The following is a 20,416-nucleotide window of genomic DNA, read 5'->3' as shown; positions in this document are numbered from 1 at the left end:
AGAAAGGAAAGAAGTAAAGAAGATAATAGAATGTTGATGAAAGGAGGAAGGAGGGAAAGAAGATAATAGAATGATGAAGGAGGGAGGGAGAAAGGAAGGAAAAAAGAAAGAGAGAGAAGGATGGAAGGAAGGGAAGAAATAAGGAGGAAGATGAGAGAAGGAGGGAAGACAGGGAGGAAGGAAAGAAGGAAGAAAAGAAGATAATAGAATGAGGAAGGAAGGAGGAAGGAAGGAGAGAAGGAGGGAAGAAGTCAGGGAAGGAACGAAGAGAGAGGGAGGAGAGAAGGAAGGAAGACAGGGAGGGAGATAATAGAATGATAGAGAAGGAAAGAAGCAAAGTAACACAATGATAAGGAAAGAAGGAAGGATGGAAGTAAAGAAGGCAGGAAGAGAGAGGAGGGAAGGAGGCAGGAAACGATTGAAGAGGGAGGGAGGAGAGAAGGCGGGAAGGGTGTGAGGAAGAGAGGAAGAATTGCTCTTATCAGAGAAAAAAGCTTAGCACTTCAGTCAAGAAGTGGGTATATTACCCTGAGCATTTTTGAAAGCGTCTTCTCATACAACATCAATTTAAATCATTCCTGTTGTGCTCCCCCTTCATGATCACGGAACTAAAAATTGTCTACTTGGATTATTAAAAAAGAAACGGTTTAATCTGTTTCCTCGCGTCTCAATCTGCCCTCCACCTACCGAATTCAGACTGAGAGCTATTTTAAGAAAACGGCACGAACTGATACCGAAGATAAGATGCAACTTTCTAAGATCAGGGAGCTGCCTTCCCCTCTGTTACGCATCCCAAGAGATCTTCAACTCTTCTCAGTAGTTGGCGAGAAGTCCCAGCTTTTGCAATTCCCGAGAAGCAGTGGGATGCACGAAAGAGCAAGCATGCATGCTCCATGCTGCTTATCAAAATCTTCAGCAAGGGGTGGGATTCAGCAAACCGAATGCTAATTTTGCAAGGACTGGCTGGCCACGCCCGCCCCTCCCAGGAGTCTCCACACGGCCCATTCATCATGCCAGGTAAGTGTAGCAGGGGTGGGTCCTGGCTTCTTTTATTGCCAGTTCGCTCAGGGCTGTGCTTCGGGGGGACGCGCGCGCTTGATGCGTGCTAGGCGTGCATGCGCAGATGTAAAAAAAATTGCTTCTGCGCAGTCGCGGAAGCAAAAAACAAGATGGCGGCTCCTAAGGCGCCACTGATAGAACCGGTTCGGGCGCACGTGCGGCCAAATTATTACCTCCTCAGCCGAACCGGTCCAACTGGTAGGAACCCACCTCTGAAGTGCAAGGCGTGCACGGAGGCTCCGGGAGGACGAAAAATGGGCTTCCTGGAAGTTCCCCATGTCTAGAAATGGGCCTATTTTTGCCCTCCCGGAGGCTCTACAAAAACCTTCGAAGCCTCGGAAGGGTGAAAACGCCCCCTTGCTGTGGTGCAAGAGGCCGAGTAGGCCACGCCCACCCAGCAAGTGGGAAGAGAACCAGTTGCTAAAAGTTTTGAATCCCACTTCTGGTTCTTCAGCCAACAGTGTGAGGCAGCAGCCCAAAAACCCAAGGCCACCCTAAGGCTATATTAACAGAAAGGTTATTCCCATGAAGTATTAGTACCGCTTTACAAAGCCTTAGTAAGGCCACACTTGGAATACTGCATCCAGTTCTGGTCACCATGATATTAAAAAGATGTGGAGACTCTGGAAAGAGTGCATAGAAGAGCAACAAAGAGGATTAGGGGCAGTGGTGGGTTTCAAAAATTGTTCGAACCTATTCTGTGGGTGTGGCCTCCTTTGTGGGAGTGGCTTGCCGCCCATGTGACCGGATGGGAGTGGCTTGCCACCCATGTGACCAGATATGAAGATGCCGACGACACTTGTCAGAACCACCTTAAAATACCTCACACACAGCACTGGCATGCATAAGAATATGATGTAAACTTGTTTTTTTTAAAGGCATCTTTGGTTTGCGTTAAAACAACTTCAACACACGCAATGTTCTGATTGCACCACAAACGCAGTAGTCATCCTTACCTTTCACAGAGGCACTGAGTTTTATAAATAGGAGCATGATAGCGTAGAATAATCATATCCAAGGACCAGTGGTGGGTTTCAAAATTTTTTGGAACCTCTTCTGTAGGTGTGGCCTGCTTTCCGGGTCCACTGGTGGAACCTCTTCTAACCAGTTCGGTAGATTTGACGAACCGGTTCTACCGAATAGGTGCGAACTGGTAGGAATCCACCTCTGATTAGCGGGCTGAAGGCTATAGCTGCAATGGTTGTGTGAAAAATGGTCACTTTTTTTCAGTGTGGTCGTAACTTTGAACGGCCACTAAAAATGGTCACAACCCAAGGACTACATGCATTAGGTTAAGCCTCTAGCTCAGTGATTGATATTATCTTAGCTTTGAATGATGAGTTTATAATAATGTCATTATGTAGGCATATTGCGACTGTATTTTAAGACACAACTTTGTTGCCTAGTATTCTATGAGTTCTGGAGTGGTGCCGTGGCCTAGAGGGGGAGCTTTCGCCTCACAATCAGGAGGCTGTGAGTTCAATCCTAGGTAGAGGCAGATCTTTCTCTCTCTGGGCACAATGAGAATATATCACCTGCAGAAAACTCCGCATTGGCAACAGGAAGAGCATTCGGCCAGTAAATGCTCTGCTACCTCCATTCACAAAACTCCGCATTGGCAGCAGGAAGAGCATTCGGCCAGTAAATGCTCTGCTACCTCCATTCAGTTGCCCAGACTGCACCCTGCAAGGGATTATGGGGTAGTTAAAAGAGGATGTGAGCTCTATTGGTTGTGAACTGCTCAACTTTTGGAATATAGGACAATAATATTTTTTATTTTATTTCCAGCTATCCTATAAATTATAAAACGAAATAGCCTAACGCTTCTGGGTATTAGAAAAACGAGTGTGCAGGAAATAATGGTAGAAGTGTACATCTGAAATAATTTGGCGTGCTGGAATTTATATTTCACAGATGAAAAGAATCTTCCATCCATTTCATAAAAAAATAAAATGATATATCTCTGAAAGAAGGAATAAGCATCAAAATATAAAAAGAAGGCCCAAGATCTCCTAAATTTTAGAGTAAAAAAGGGCCTTAGAAAAACAAGCTTTTCCGTGAAGCTGCCTGGCAGAAAATGTTTTGAAATGAAAGAAGCCACATTCTCTTTCATATCAGATTATTATGCCGGTTCTTATTAATATTATCAATCCCATTCATTTGGGTGTGCTTTCTTAACTTCTAAAATAAATTAGGTATAGCTTTCAAGCTTGATAAGACACATTCTGTAATATATATTAGAACTGATACCGAAGGATTTTGCTCTTTTAACCATAAGTACATGAAAAATGTATAAATACACATATGAAATCCATATATTTCTCTTGGCATCTATATAGGAAGCTCTTTAAAGTTTGTACGTGACATATATTTTTTTCTCAAGTGAAAACCCACAATTTTAAGGACGCTTGTGATCATAATATGGTTCTACATTTCTTCATCCCCTCATAATCTCTTTTTAATCTTCAGTGATCAGCGTTGACTCAAATTCTCCAGAAAGTACTTAAATACCTTGCTTATTCAAGGTTATGTAATTTATTATGGATTTCCACTATTTTCCAGTTAGATGTAACATTTGTATTTGGTTAATACTAAGATTGCTAGTTACATCCTTTGCAAAACAATTAATTGCCTCGGCTTCCTGGGAGGAGCTTACTGGTGGGGGCAGCAAAAAATCAGCTGCCTCCGAATTCCTGGCTACGTACCTGTTTAGAGGATCTTCCATCTGACGTCTTATCAGGTTTTCTTATCCTTCAGGCAAGAGGGAAAGAAGAAACTGTTTTGCTGGCAAATGCTCTTCGATTTTTGCAGCTTTTGTGCTTGCAAGGAAAGGGGGGCTAGCCCAAGGCAGAACGGCTGTCCGTGCTGGGAACTTCAAACTGCCTTGTGCAGGACAAAGTAGGTCTCTCCCACTCTGCTCTAAGTTTTGTTTGATTTAATCTTATCACGAGCTGAATCCGTTTACTGCGAGGACAATAATTGCTTATCAACATTTTAGCTTCTTCTCTTTTTTTCCTCCGAAAAATTATTTACTCAGAGGCTTTTAAAATGGCGCCGAGCAGGCTGGTTTCTCCGGTAATAACGAACACTTTTTGCTAATTCTCACAAGACTTCAAAAGAATTCAAAACAAAAGAGATAGCTTATCAAATGTTTTGGTTTCACAATAGAAGAATTTTACTCCTTCATTAACTTTGCTTATTTGGAAGCTAAATGGTGATGAATCTGTTGAACGGTCTTGTTACAATGTTTACTCACTGAAAGTTTTGCCAAGCCTTAAACTTCAAAATAAAAGCCTCTTTACTTAAAGCTGCATATTTAGGCGATAGAGTTTTATTAACTGCAGGCAGACAAATTTTGAAATGGCCTCAAAACCAAATATTAACTTGAAGTCGTCACCCTCTACTTCCAGGGGCACATCCTCAGTGCCTGGCACAAAGCTGCAGCCTCCGCTTCCTACGCCCCCTGCTGGGGATGTGTTAACGAAAGAATTTTTTCTGAGTAATCTAAGCGAGGCTCTTAATGCACAGACAATTAAAATGGAAGATAAATTTAGAGATAATAGAGAGGAGAGAAAAGAGGAAATAAAAGAAATGAAAGAAGATATTAAAAGTGAAATTAAAAGTGAAATAAAAGGACTTAAACAGGAGTTGTATGAGAAATTTGAGGCTAAGGTTGATAAAATTAGAGACGATATGCTGAGTCTTGTAACTGTATTAACAGAACATATTTCTGGAGTGGAAGATACTCTAGAGGTTCTTAATGATGCCAATGCTAACTTGACATTGAAAACAGAGGTGGTGGAACAAAAAGTGGAAAATGCTGAAAAAGAAATTATTATGATACAGTACCGACAAATGGAGCTCGCATTAAGAGTAAGGGGGCTGCGTGAGGAGAAACAGGAGAACCTGAAACAGATCCTATCGGAAGCTTTTGACCGCCTGATGGGAAGACCAGGGACCAACCAAGGCTGGCAAATTGACAAAGCTTACCGCGTTAACTCCTGGCTGGCAAAGCAGAAGCAGCTTCCTCGAGACATCGTTATATATTTTATTACAAGAGAGTTCAGAAATATGGTACTGCAAGCGTCTTATAACACTAAGCTTCAAATTGGCGGTCAAGACCTGGCTGTTTTGAAAGAGATACCACCTCAAATGTTAAGAGCCAGAAGAGACTATGCTTTTTTGGTCGAAGAACTCAGAAACCGTCAGATACAGTATAGATGGGATGCACCATTCGGCATCATATTTACATTTGATAAGCAAAGGTACCGCCTCAACTCTGTATGGAAAGCCCGAGATTTTTATTATAATATATTGAAGGCCGGACACCCTGCACCATCTGGACCTAGAGAAAGACCACAAGAAGGACAGGATAGACAGCAAACTACACAACCACCAGACAAGATGGAGCATCTCTCTTCTCTAGAAGTGCAAGGTGCTATGGAACCAAGACCTAGCCGCATGACTACTAGACATATGGAGAAACAAGCTAAGAAGCAACAGTATCAACAATCATCGGCCATCGATCAAGGAACTACAACAACAAATCTGGAAGCAGTGGGAGGAGCTAAACCTAAGGTTAAACAGGCCGTGCAGGAAGCTCTAAAAATGCTTCAACCAACCAAAGATGACAATTAAGATTTTAACATGGAATGTCAACGGACTGAACTCTCCACAGAAGAGGAAGAAAATATTTCATTATCTTAAACAGTTTAAGAACGATGTAATTTGTTTGCAAGAAACTCATATCAAGTCAACTGATCAAAAATATTTGATCAACTCAAAACTTGGTCAACATTTTGCAGCTTCTGCTATGGAAAAGAAGAATGGTATAGTTGTATACTTAAGAAAAGATATGAAAGCTGAATTAATAGAAGCAGAAAAGTAATGTCAGATTAATTATTAATGCATTAGAATATTTGGGAAAGAACAACCAGATCCCTGCTGCGTTTATATTTTTGGATGCTGAGAAGGCCTTTGATCGAGTTAACTGGCAATTTCTGCTGAAGATATTGCAAAAAATGCAGATAGGAGATAATTTTTTACAGTCAATTAAAGCAATATACCAACAGCAAACAGCACAAATCATAGTCAATGGAAGTTTAACAGACTCTATTCAAATTGGAAAAGGTACAAGACAGGGTTGTCCTTTGTCCCCATTATTGTTTATTATAACTTTGGAAGTATTGTTGAATAAAATACGGGGCTTGGATGGTTTAAAAGGGATCAAGATTAGGCAGCAAGAATATAGAGTCCGCGCTTTTGCGGATGATTTGGTCATAATATTGGAACAACCGCAGGAATCCAGTATGGTTTTAATGAATACGATTAATCAATATGGTCAAGTGTCTGGCTTTAAAATAAACTTAGGAAAAACCAAAACATTAGCTATAAATATGAATATTAAACAAAAGGAAGAATTAGGAGTGATGCTAGGATGTGAGGTAGTTAAAAAAGTCAAATATCTTGGAGTTAACATTTTAACTTCAAATGGGAAGTTATATAAGCATAATTATGAACCACTTTGGCATAGCATACAGACAGAGATGAAAAAATGGGAGAAATTGCACTTATCTTTGCTGGGCAGGATAGCGGCAGTGAAAATGAACATTTTACCAAAATTTTTATTTCTTTTCCAAATGTTACCTATACTTAAAAAAGATGCGAACCTTTTAGAATGGCAGAAGGGTATCAACAAATTTGTGTGGGCAGGAAAGAAGCCGAGGGTAAAGATGAAAATAATGCAAGATGTACGTGAGAGAGGAGGACTGAAACTACCTAATTTAAAACTATATTATGATGCAGTGGCATTATCTGTAATTAGTGATTGGATTCATTTAACCAATGATAGAATATTGAACATTGAGGGACACGATCTGGTATTTGGTTGGCACGCTTACCTGTTATTCAACAAAAAATTGGATAAGAACTTTAAAAGTCATATTTTAAGAAATGCTTTATTGCGGGTTTGGAAGAAATACCAATATAAATTAAATGACAAGATACCCATGTGGGCAATTCCTAGACATGCAATTGAAAATATGAATACAGCACAAAAACAGGACAGATTTACTTACAGACAGCTTCTTACCTCGGAAAGGGGGGTATTACAATTAAAATCTTTAGAGGTATTAAAAGAGGAGAAGGTAGTTCAAACATGGTTCCAGTATGGGCAATTACAGGCTAGGTGGAAAATAGATCAAAAAATTGGTTTTATTCAAGTTGAGGATAATCTGTTTAAACAAATAAGAGATCAAAGCTTAATGCATATAAAGAGGATATATAATGTATTAATACAGATGGATTCGGAAACAGAATTAGTTAAAGATTGTATGATAAAATGGGCTCAAAATATTGAGGAACCAATAATGTTGGATACATGGGAAAGAATTTGGGTAAGAAATGTGAAATTTACACAAGCTCAAAATCTGAGAGAAAATTTTTACAAGATGTTCTACAGATGGCATTTAGATCCTAAAAAGTTGGCTTCTATGTATCCGAATGTACAGCCTAAATGTTGGAGGTGTGGTTCTCTCGATGCTACATATTATCATATATGGTGGACCTGCCAAAAGGTTAAGGCATTTTGGATAAAAATATGGTGGGTCATGCAAAATGTTTTTAAAAGAAGGATAAAGTTTATTCCTCAGTTATTTTTACTAGGTATATGTACTGATTTTACAGTGGTAGAGACCAATTTGATTCTGCACCTGATAACTGCAGCAAGACTGTTGGTGGCGCAATATTGGAAGAAGGAAGACTTGCCTACAATCCAAGAATGGACATTGAAAGTAACAAACTTAGCTGAAATGGCTAAAATATCGGCATATCTCAAAGATCATTCAAATGAGAGATATAAACGAGACTGGAAAAAATGGATTGACTATATACAAAATAAATACGGGACTAAGAAATTCCAGTTAGCCTATGCTTAAGATCAGAAATGATTTAAACTGTTAAAAGTCAGTTCAGTAAGAAGAAGCTAAGTTCAATCTAGAATGTCATTAATTTCTTTATTTCTTTTTTCTCAATAGATTTTAGACTGTGTTAGTTAAAAATCCATACCGTGTACGGGTTCTGGGAAGTCGGGGGGGGGAAGGAGGAGGGGGGATGGGGGGGTGGAGGGAGGGAGGGGTATACACAACAAAAAAAATTGTACTTCAATGTCTTAATGATTGACAAATGATGACATATTTGTGTTTTTTTTTTAAAGAAAAATAAAAAAGTTCTCAAAAAAAAACAAAAAACAATTAATTGCCTCGAAGTTGTTGCTTTTAAACAAAATAACTCCAGTTTATTTGGAAGGAGGAAGGAGCAATAACTATGCTCAGTCGTTTTCCTGAGTGCACTGAAGAAAGTTTACATATTACAGAGTTGGAAGGGACCTTTTAGGTCATCTAGTCCAACCCCTTGCCCAAGCAGGAGACCTTATGCCATTTCTGACAGATGGCAGTCCAGTCTCTTCTTGAATGCTTCCAGGGATAAAGCTCCCACAACTTCTGAAGGCAACTTCTATTCCATGGGTGGATTGTTCTCACTGACAGAAAAATTCTCCTTATTTTCAGGTTGAATCTCTCCTCGTTCAGTTTCCACCCATTATTCCTTGTCTGTCCTTCAGATGCTTGGCTCATATGAAAGTTATATTTATATGAACTTGGTTATATGAACATTGGATAGATCCATGATGGTTCGAATAAGACCACGTTTAGAATTCTACCTCCAGTTTTGGTGACTCCAATACATGCAAGAGGTTGAGATTTTGGAAAGAGTTCAGAGAATAGCAATAGCAATAGCAGTTAGACTTATATACCGCTTCATAGGGCTTTCAGCCCTCTCTAAGCGGTTTACAGAGTCAGCATATCGCCCCCAACAATCCGGGTCCTCATTTTACCCACCTCAGAAGGACGGAAGGCTGAGTCAACCCTGAGCCGGTGAGATTTGAACAGCCGAACTGCAGAACTGCAGTCAGCTGAAGTAGCCTGCAGTGCTGCATTTAACCACTGCGCCACCTCAGCTCTGAAGAGCAACAAAGATGACTAGAGGCCATAACATATGAAGAATGATTGCACAAACTGGGTATATTTAGTCTAGTGGAAAGAAGGACATGATTGTAGTCATGTATTATCTTAGGAATGTCCCAAAGGTGATTTTTTAGGAGGCAACTGAACTTTCTTGTTTGTTCTTTTGAAGACATTTCGCTTCTCATCCAAGAAGCTTCTTCAGCTCTGATAGGATAGTGGGAATGAATGGAAGGATTTATATTCCTTGCAGACAGCTGGTCATTTGCATCCTTTTAGAGGGTCCTTCAAGCACTTAGGGGTTTTATCTGTGTCCTTAAGGTCACCTGAGTGGTGCAAATGGTTCCTGTAGTCTGCAATTTTTTCCCTCTGGAAATCCATTCCTACTCCCACCCCATTCCAAGGGTCTTCATCCCAAATTGTATCGGCAAAAGTCTGTAGAGATTCTCAGTCATCCATGCCATGGTTTCCCCAAAGGGGCTTTTTTCAGGAGGCAACTGGACTTTCTTGTTTTTTTTTCTTTTGAAGACGTTTCCCTTGTCATCTGAGAAGCTTCTTCAGCTCTGACAGGATAGTGGGAGAATGGAAGGATTTATATTCCTGTGGGAGTAGGAATGGATTTCCAAGAGGGAAAAATTCCAGACTACAGGAACCAGGAGCGCCACTCAAGTGACCCTGAAGACACAGATAAAACCTCCATGTGGCTTCAACGATCCTCTAAAAGGATGCAAATGACCAGCTGTCTTCAAGGAATATAAATCCTTCTATTTCCCCACCGTCCAGTCAGAGCTGAAGAAGCTTCTTGGATGAGAAGCGAAATGTCTTCAAAAGAAAAAACAAGAAAATCCAGTTGCCTCCTGAAAAAAAGCACCTTTGGGACAACCAAGAGCTGGATGACGGAGGATCTCTACGGACTTTTATCTTATCAATAGAAATTTTGGGCTCAATTCAGAGGTGGGTTCCTACCAGTTCGCACCACTTCGGTAGAACCGGTTCGTCAAATCTACCGAACCGGTTAGAAGAGGTTCCACCAGTGGACCCGGAAATCAGGCCACACCTACAGAAGAGGTTCCAAATTTTTTTGAAACCCACCACTGACACACACACACACACACACACACACACACACACACACACACACACACACACAGACAGACTGACTGACTGACTCACACAGAAAGAGAAAGAGAAAGGAAGGAAGAAAGAAAGAAATAAAATAAGGAAAAAAAGAAAGAAAAAGTGAGAGATGCAAGAAAAAAAGGAAAAAGGGACAGAGAGACAAAAGTAAGGAGAGAGAGAGAGAGAGAGAGAGAGAGAGAGAGAGAGAGAGAGAGAGAGAGAGAAAGAGAGAGAACACATGGCTGGCAAGCCACTCCCACTCGGTCACATGGCCGGAAAGCCACTCCCACAAAGGAGGCCACATCCACAGAGTAGGTTCGAAAATTGTTTGAAACCCACCACTGACACACACACACACACACACACACACACACAGACTGACTCACACAGAGAAAAAGAAAGAGAAAGAGAAAGAAAGGAAGAAAGAAATAAAATAAGGAAAAAAAGAAAGAAAAAGTGAGAGATGCAAGAAAAAAAGGAAAAAGGGACAGAGAGACAAAAGTAAGGAGAGAGAGAGAGAGAGAGAGAGAGAGAGAGAGAGAGAGAGAGAGAGAGAGAGAGAGAGAAAGAGAGAGAACACATGGCTGGCAAGCCACTCCCACTCGGTCACATGGCCGGAAAGCCACTCCCACAAAGGAGGCCACATCCACAGAGTAGGTTCGAAAATTGTTTGAAACCCACCACTGACACACACACACACACACACACACACACACACACACACACACACAGACTGACTCACACAGAGAAAAAGAAAGAGAAAGAGAAAGAAAGGAAGAAAGAAATAAAATAAGGAAAAAAAGAAAGAAAAAGTGAGAGATGCAAGAAAAAAAGGAAAAAGGGACAGAGAGACAAAAGTAAGGAGAGAGAGAGAGAGAGAGAGAGAGAGAGAGAGAGAGAGAGAGAGAGAGAGAGAGAAAGAGAGAGAACACATGGCCGGCAAGCCACTCCCACTCGGTCACATGGCCGGCAAGCCACTCCCACAAAGGAGGCCACACCCACAGAGTAGGTTCGAAAAAAGTTTGAAACCCACCACTGGCTCAATTGTAGCCCCAAGTCAGGGACTGATCTGAGAGAAGTATTTTTTATGTAAAAATCTGGAATGGGATTCCCTTGCTTTAAATAACACTGCATTCCCCCCCCCCCCCAAAAAAAGATCTAGCTTTGGGTTTTTGCATTCATCACTAGACAATAGGAAAACTAAAATTGATGGTCATATCAAGTTCAGTTTGCCATCTCAGTTGTGACCATTGTTAACAGCCCTCCGTGGGGTTTCCTATTTAACAGATTTGGAAACGGCGTGCGGCTGCTTGAGTCCTTTCCGGGCTAGATGTCAAATTCCATCTTGTCTTCTGGAGAGCTACCCAGAAATTAATGCCTACAGTCACAATCTATCCAAACGATTCAGAAGCATAAGGGAGCATCACTGCTGGTTTTATTACGCGAGGCTAAACTGTATTAACCAGTAATCCGGTTCACTTCTGATACTCGCTCAGGGAGCGGGAGGGTTGCTTATAAACTGTTCTGACCTAGGCTTCCCGAGAAAGCATAAATCATAATCTTAGTCCCGAAAACCCTCTTTTATTTATACGGCTGTGAATTATGGTCATTCACAGCCCACAACGCTTCGCAAACAGTCCGTGAAGATTCCGACAGACGTCTGCTCGAGTTGCCACAGTCTTTCAGGGGAAAGGTTGATAAACACCCATCTTTATCTCCCTGGGAATGCTGCCAGAGACCTAATTGCCAAATGCGGAGCAAGGCCGAACTTAGCACAGAGTCAAACAGAACTTTTCAAAGCTTGAACCGACCAGAATGAACTAATTGCTTCCTGCAAAAGCCCACGTCCCGTGCGCTCCTCTTTTATGTCTTATGGGAGGAGCCAATCATCTCCAAGCCTTGCTCCTGAGTCGACCCTGTTTTCTTAATTGTTCTGCAGAACTTGGCCAAGAGTCTCGGAGAGTCACGAACCAATTAAGCGAACTAATTGTCTCCTGCAAACTCCACTCCCCTTTGCTCCTCTTTTATTTCCTCTGGGAGGGGCCATTCATCGTCCCCCTGGGGCCTTACTCCCAAGTCGACCCCTGTTCTTTAGATGTTCCCTTCCTCTGGCAACTCTGTGCATGCGCACACTGGGAACAGGCTCCCACCGTTCTTCTGCCTCGCTGATGTCAGACTCCGGAGGCTTCCAGAGGCAGCAAATAACTACCAGATGGCCTTGGCCCCCTCTCTGCCTCTGAGCCCTCATCCGAGCCTTTCCCAGACTCCAGGACTGGCCCATGTTCCTCCCCAACCTCCTCACTGTCCGACTATGCCGCAAAAAACCTTAGCATTTCTAACAGTTAATACTAAAAGCCAGAAATTATAAACTGGGTATGTCTAGTTTAATGGAAAGAAGAACTAGGGGAGACATGATAGCAGTCTTCCAATATCTCAGGGGCTGCCACAAAGAAGAGGGAGTCAAGCTATTCTCCAAGGCACCTGAGGGTAGAACAAGAAGCAATGGGTGGAAACTAATCAAGGAGAGAAGCAACTTAGAACTGAGGAGAAATTTCCTGACAGTGAGAACAATTAATCAGCGGAACAGAAGTTGCCTCCAGAAGTTGCCTCCAGAAGTTGTGAATGCCTCAACACTAGAAGTCTTTGAGAAGATGTTGGATAGCCATTTGTCTGAAACGGTATAGGGTTTCCTGCCTAGACAGGGGGTTGGACTAGAAGACCTCCAAGGTCCCTTCCAACTCTACTATTGTATTGTATTGTATTGTATAAGAAACAATGGGTAGAAACTAATCAAGGAGAGAAGCTACACAGTTCTCTGTGGAGAAATTTCCTGACAGTGAGAACATTAATCAGCGGAACAGAAGTTGCCTCCAGAAGTTGTGAATGCCCCAACACTGGACGTCTTTAGGAAGATGTTGGATAGCCATTTGTCTGAAACGGTATAGGGCAGCGGTTCTCGATCTGTGGGTCGGGACCCCTTTGGGGGTCAAACAACCCTTTCACAGGGGTCGCCTAAGACCATCGGAAACACATATTTCCAAAACAATACGGAAAACATAAAATAATTTTATGGTTGGGGGTCACCACAACATGAGGAACTGTGTTAAAGGGTCGTGGCATTAGGAAGGTTGAGACCCACTGCTATAGGGTTTCCTGCTTAAACAGGGGGTTGGACTAGAAGACCTCCAAGGTCCCTTCCAACTCTGTTATTCTATTCTAATATTCATGAAAAGCAAGTGAAGGGCTTACCTAATGAATTCAAGTTAGAACAAGGGTTGCAGGAGAGGAACACTTGACTTAAAGCTGTCCATTTATTGGCCATTCAAAGTTACAACGGCATTGGGAAAAGTGACTTCACACTTACGACCTTGACGGCCTCCTCACCGTCAAAATTTGGACGCTTGAGAAAATGGCCTGTGTCTATGACGGTTGCAGTGTACCGGGGGTGATTTAGCGACTTTACGGTAAGCAAAGTCATCGGGGAAATCCCTTGCCTTTGTTTTTCCTCGGACGTCACTTCCCTTCTCCTCCAAGAGGCTTCTTTGTTCAGAACTGAAGAAGCTTCTTGGATGAGAAGCGAAACCTCCTCAAGGAAAAACCAAGAAAGTGGTTGAAAGAGAAGGGGAAAGCTTGGATGAGGAGCGAAACCAAGAAAAAAATGAAGGAAGTCCAAGAGTCCAGTTGCCTCCTGGAAAAGCAGCTTTGGGACAATCATAATCTGAGAATGGCTGAGAATCTCTACAGACTTTGGGTGATACAATTTGGGATGAAGACCCTCGGAATGGTGTGGGAGTAGGGATGGATTCCCAGAGGAAAGAATTCCAGACTACAGGAACCATTTGCACCACTCAGGTGACCTTAAGGACGCAGGTAAACCTTCAAGTGTTTCAACGACCCTCTAAAAGGATGCGAATGACCAGCTGTCTGCAAGGAATATGAATCCTTCCATTCCCCCACTATCCCGTCAGAACTGAAAGAAGCTTCTCGGATGAGAAGCGAAACCTCTTCAAGGAAGTGGTTGAAAGAGAAGCGAAACGCTTGGACGAGGAGCGAAACGTCTTCAAGAAAAAGACCAAGGAAGTCCAAGAGTCCAGTTGCCTCTTGAAAAAAATGCCCCTTTTGGGACAACCTTTGACCTGGATGACCGAGAATCTCCCTAGACATCTTCTTTTGAGGAGCAAAGTCAATGGGGCTATTTGGTTCTTCTCCTAGTGTTAGCTCAGAAGAACAACATTGACCAAAGCGATGAGCCAAATGTGCTTTTTCAACAGGCAACAGGATTGTCTTTGTTTTCCCTTGAAGAGGTTTTGCTTCTCATCCAGGAAGCTTCTTCAGTCAGAACTGAGGAAGCTTCTTGGATGAGAAGTGAAACATCTTCAAGGAAAAACCAAGAAAGTCTTGAAAAAAAGCACCTTTGGGACAACCGTGACCTGGATGGTTGAGAATCTCCATAGACATATATCCTTACTCCATAATTACTCCAAACTTACTCCAAACTTACTCCAAACTTACTCCAAACTTACTCCAAACTTACTCCAAACATTTAGCCCTTCTCTAAGGTTGTCTCACTTTTGGGACAACCATGACCTGGATGGTTGAGAATCTCCATAGACATATATCCTTACTCCATAATTACTCCAAACTTACTCCAAACATTTAGCCCTTCTCTAAGGTTGTCTCAACTTTGGGACAACCGTGACCTGGATGGTTGAGAATCTCCATAGACATATATCCTTACTCCATAATTACTCCAAACTTACTCCAAACTTACTCCAAACATTTAGCCCTTCTCTAAGGTTGTCTCACCTTTGGGACAACCATGACCTGGATGTTTGAGAATCTCAATAGACCTTGTAACCAAAAACAATCTTACCTTTGTTTTCCAACTTCAGTTCTTCTGCTAGTAAGCTGTCCTGCCTATTGCCAAGTACAAATGCCAGGAACGAGAGGATCATGGCATCCAAGATTCCGATAATGGCTAAGATGTAAGCCCAGCGGATCGAACAAGCTCCCAGCGTGTACTTGTCTGTTTTCTCACCGCACATCCGCTTCACTTCTTTTGCATCCCAGCCGTCAGGATAAATCATACAACCGAGGATAAGGCAGGCAGCTGAGAGGATAAAAGGGGTAAGGGGGAGGGAGGAGGAGGAGGAAGAAAAGGAGGAGAAGGAGGAAGAAAAGGAGGAGGGAGGAGAAGGAGGAAAGAAGAAGAAGGAGAAGAGGAGGAGGAAAAGGACAAAGGAAGAGAAAAAGGGAGAGGAGGAGGAAGAAGAGGAGGACAAAGAAAAGGAGGAGGAGGAGGAAGGAGGAAGAAAAGGAGGAGGGAGGAAGGAGGAGGAGAAGAGAGGAGAGGAGGAAGAAGAGGAGGAAGAGGAAGAGGAGGAAGAAAGAAGAGGAAGAAGAAAAGGAGGAGGAAGAGGAGAAGGAAGGATCAGGAGGGAGGAAGGAGAAGGAGAAGAGGAGGAAGAGGGAGAGAGGGAGAGGAGGAGGAGGAAGGAGGAAGAGGAGGAAGAGGAGGAAGAAAAGGAGGAGGAAGAGGAGAAGGAAGGATCAGGAGGAAGGAAGGAGAAGGAGAAGAGGAGGAAGAGGAAGGGAGAGAGGGAGAGGAGGAGGAGGAAGGAGGAAGAGGAGGAGGAAGAGAAAGGAGGAAGGAGGAAGAGGAAGAAAAAGAGGAGGAAGAGGAGAAGGAAGGATAAGGAGGAAGGAAGAAGAAGGAGAAGGGGAAGAAGGGAGATATATATACATATATATGTTAAAAACTTTAACTGGGCAATAGCTGCATTTCATCATTATACCCATAGTTTGCTACTAGTTATTAGAGTATCTCCAGGATTTTATTTCTCATACACCGGTTTCATAAAAGTAAAACATATACAACATGCATGTAGGAGAAGGACAGGCAGATCCTGGGGATGGAGTCAAGAGAGGAATCAGTCTAGAATCATTACATTCCCACAGGAGCTCTAAGTCCAACCCCTCTTGAGTTCTCTTGACTCTTAACTACAGTATTGCCAATTTTAGGGTTGACCATTAACAATTGTGCAATTGGCATTTGGCAAGTGTGTAAAAGGCCACTGCAGATCAAAGCGACTTGTACACTGGGGGCAGAGGACAAATAGGGTATCACATCAACCGATTCTCCCAACTGCTTAGAAAGTTACGAACCGGTTCTCCTGAATAGGTGCGAACCGGCTGAATCCCACCACTGCTATATCTATATCTGTATCTGTATCTGTATCCGTATCCGTATCCGTATCCGTATCCGTATCCGTATCCGTATCCGTATCCGTATCTGTATCCCTCCCTCCCTATATATCTTTGAACTTCTATCTATCTATCTATCTATCTATCTATCTATCTATCTATCTATCTATCTATCTATCTATCTATCTATCTATCTATCTATCATCATCATCTATTTATCTTTCTGTCTGTCTGTCTGTCTATCTATCTATCTATCTCTATCTATCATCTCAATCTATCTATCTATCTTCTATGTACCTATTGATCTATCTATCCATCCATCCATATCTATCTATTCATCTACCCATACTTATCTATCCATCCATCCATCAATATCTATCTATCCATCCGTCCGTCCACCCGTCCATATCTATTATCCATCCCTCCATCCATCCATCTATCTATCTATCATCATCATCTATTTATCTGTCTGTCTGTCTGTCTGTCTGTCTGTCTGTCTATCTATCTATCTATCTATCTATCTATCTATCTATCTATCTATCTATCTATCTATCTATCTATCTATCTATCCATCCATCCATCCATCCATCTATCAATTTATTTATCTCTATCATCTATCTATCTATCTATCTATCTATCTATCTATCTATCTATCTATCTATCTATCTATCTATCTATCTATCTATCTATCTACCTACCTACCTACCTACCTACCTACCTACCTACCTACCTACCTACACACACACACACACACACATATATATAAACTTCTCCCTAGCAAATAGTACTTTCATGGACCTTGTGCCTACACCAAGAGGTTGAAGCAAGAGAACTTCTATATTTATTTCTCTGCTCGCTGATCTGATTTTTAAAATACCCAAATTAGCTTTTTTCCAGATTTGTCACAGTCAGTAGGAGTAAAAACACACACACACACAAAAAACATTTTTAAATTTTAATTTGGTTTGCCTCAAAGCGTCAGAGAGGCTCCAGAAAATATCCAGTATGAAATAATGTTAAGAAAAAAACAATTTTTTAAAGGACCTGAAGTTCTCCAGCTGGAGAGACTTGTGGGATGTGAGCTCTGAAGAGCCTCACGTGACCCCTGTCTGTTAAATTGTCTCCGAGATCCGTTTTTGGATCAAAACCACCCCTGTGGGGTGGTGGTGAAAAAGGGGCAGCATCTCATCATACCCAGAGGGAGTGCAACAGGTCCCTTTTAGGTCAGAGATTTGCCCTCTGAATCGGAGGGCTGCTCAAGAGCTGGTTCCAGGCCAAAGTTGCTGAACAGGACTGTCTGCTCCTGTTCTCTGCTTTGCTGCTGCTTTGGCTGCCATGAAACGGGGAGGGAGGGCATGGTATTTGGGAGGGGTTTACTAATTGTGCTGGAGGAAGATTCTGGAGTTCTGCTGCCTGTCGGACTACGCATGCGGAGGAGGTTCCCGCCAAGGCTAACGGCACCGACATTCCATCTTAGTGATGCCTTTTGAAGTTATCTCACACCTGACACTTAGGAGAATTATGATTGGACTGTAACGGGGGACGCCAAGGGGTGGGGAATGGGTTATTCTATATATCAATCGCTTTCGCGCCTAAATAATCAGTCTTCGCTTTGCTACGCCTTTAATCATTTATAATTAGTAAAAGTACACTTGAATTCTACCTATGGAGTCTCGTGGTCTTCTTTCCTAATTACCCAATGAAGAGGTGCTGACAGTTATCTTGAGGGCATAAATAATATTGATGGACAGGTCGGGATTTTTGCGAAAAGAAAGAAGGGGGAAAATGGAGGGTTGAATCACTAGCCCCAAAGAGAGCCATTTGCTTGAAATAATTTGGACAGAAAGGAGAAAGAAGAGAGTGACGAACCCACTTAAACACAATCCACTTAAAACACAAACTCTAAATTTGGTTTTGGACGTGAAAAGATTGTGTTTTTAAAGGAGTCTAGGAGCGTGAACATTTGCTTCGTCTGAGTGTCTTTTAACGACCATATCTTAAGCAACTCGAATTAATGAGAACTTGAATGTAACAAGGGAGAAAGATCAAGAAAAAAGCACCATCTCCTTAATGACAACTGATAACCTAATCTTGCCCGTGTGGGAAATTTTAGTTAACCAACTGCCATAAACCAGAACTTTGAAAAGCAGGAGGGAAGAGAAACATACCCAAATTTATTTATTCCTAAATATGACAATAAAATGGAGTTGCTAATTGACTGAATATGATAATGGAAAGATCATTAAATAAAGGTTAAAACATATGGAATATGGACAAATCTGAAACTGATATGGGGAGATTGTAAAGCAGAGGTTATAATTCACTTTTAAACTGAGTTGCTAATTGATTGATTATGACAATAGAAGGATAATTAAGCATGGGTTAAAATATATGAAACATGGACATATATAGAACTTTTAAGATGAAGAAAGTGAGATGTTTACCTCTTGTTATTCTATATAGTAGATTAAGGGAATCGTAATGAACATTGAACAGTAAGGATTGTCATTTATAGACAAATAAGGGTAATCTAAACCAAGATATGGAAACATGGAGAGGGAACATGAAATATACTTACAGTGGAAAACTATTGAGATTTAAAGACAGAATTACAAAGGGGGGGCTTGTAAGGATGTATAATTATAATGATGAGAATAGCTGGGAATTGTAACCAGGTCTACATCTCGGCCAAAAATAGGCAGGTGTGTGTGTGTTTTTAAATGTATAATGACTATATATGTGTACTTTTTAAAATTCTCTCTTTCAAAAAAGGAGGAAGATATACATTAAAATTAAATAGGTATACCGAAAAGGAATTATAAATGCCATCAACATAAAAGGGAGCTCGCTCGGAAGCTGAAATACACCAAGTAAATGAGATGAAGAGTGGGAAGTAGAGGGGAGAGGTAAGGGAAGAAGAGAGGGATAGGAGAGAGTGGGGGAAGAGGAAGAGATAAAGAGAGCCGAGGTGGCGCAGTGGTTAGAATGCAGTACTGCAGGCTACTTTAGCTGACTGCTAGTTCGGCAGTTCAGCGGTTCAAATCTCCCCGGCTCAGGGTTGACTCAGCCTTCCATCCTTCCGAGGTGGGTAAAATGAGGACCTGGATTGTTGGGGGCAATATGCTGACTCTGTAAACCGCTTAGAGAGGGCTGAAAGCCCTATGAAGCGGTATATAAGTCTAACTGCTATTGCTATAAAGGAGGAGTGGAAAGGGGAGAGAGGAGAAGGAGAGAAGAAGGGAAAGTAGAGAAGAGAAGGGTGACAGAGGGAAGAAAGGAGGTATGAAGGGGGAACGAAGTGATGGATAAGGTATAAATATGGTTTATGGAGAGCAGAAGAGCCATAATTGTCTTGGGGAGTTGTTGGTAAGATGAATTGATGTAAACATTTAATAATACAATACGGTGTTGGCTATGTAATAGTATACATGTGGTTATTATGCTATGAAAATGAAAAAATAAAAAACTTTTAAAAAAGAAAAGAAAACCCCACGTGTTGAATGCGGCTATTTTTAACGATGGACGTTAAAACTATGCAGGAACGGGAATTAAATTCAATTAAAATAGTTACCAAACAAACTGAGCTCAATGTAAAGATATTTTAGACTGTGATTGTTAAAAAGTTATACCGTGTATGGGCTCTGGGAAGTTGGGGGGAGGGAAGGGAGGTGGGGTTCTAGGGGGAGGGGGGAGGGGGAAAATATAATATGTGTTAAATTCTAAAGTACATGATTGCACTTGTATACTGTGGCTTTTTAATGTTAGTGTTAAAATAGAACAAGCTGAATATATTGGAGGCAATAGAAGTACACCGAAGGGAGGAGTTGAGTGAAAGAAGAAGGAGGGTGGAGAGGGTGAGAGAGAGGAGGAGGAGAAGGAAGGGAGGGAATGGGTTAAGAGAGGGAGTGATAGAGGGGGAAGGGAAGTAGGTAGTAGAGGGGTATGTAAGAAGGAAGAATGAAAGTTGGAGGGGGTTGAAAGAGGGTGTATGGTGGGCCAAGGTGGTATATTGGGTT

At 41.8% G+C, this 20,416-nt stretch overlaps 1 protein-coding gene across 1 annotated transcript in view; it reads right to left on the bottom strand.

The window, feature by feature from the left end:
- Positions 1 to 20,416, bottom strand: part of LHFPL3 (LHFPL tetraspan subfamily member 3) — a 211,976-nt gene that overhangs the window by 60,890 nt on the left and 130,670 nt on the right. The window contains exon 3 of the mRNA XM_087723064.1: positions 15,070 to 15,306. Coding sequence (XP_087579190.1) covers positions 15,070 to 15,306 — 237 coding nt within the window. The remainder of the gene's footprint in view (positions 1 to 15,069; positions 15,307 to 20,416) is intronic.

This window comes from Thamnophis sirtalis, unplaced genomic scaffold (genome assembly GCF_051295495.1).
Source record: "Thamnophis sirtalis isolate CommonGarterSnake01/CBP01778 unplaced genomic scaffold, rThaSir2_p1.2 scaffold_9, whole genome shotgun sequence".
NCBI lineage: Eukaryota > Metazoa > Chordata > Lepidosauria > Squamata > Natricidae > Thamnophis > Thamnophis sirtalis.
This window is presented reverse-complemented; position numbering and strand designations above follow the sequence as displayed.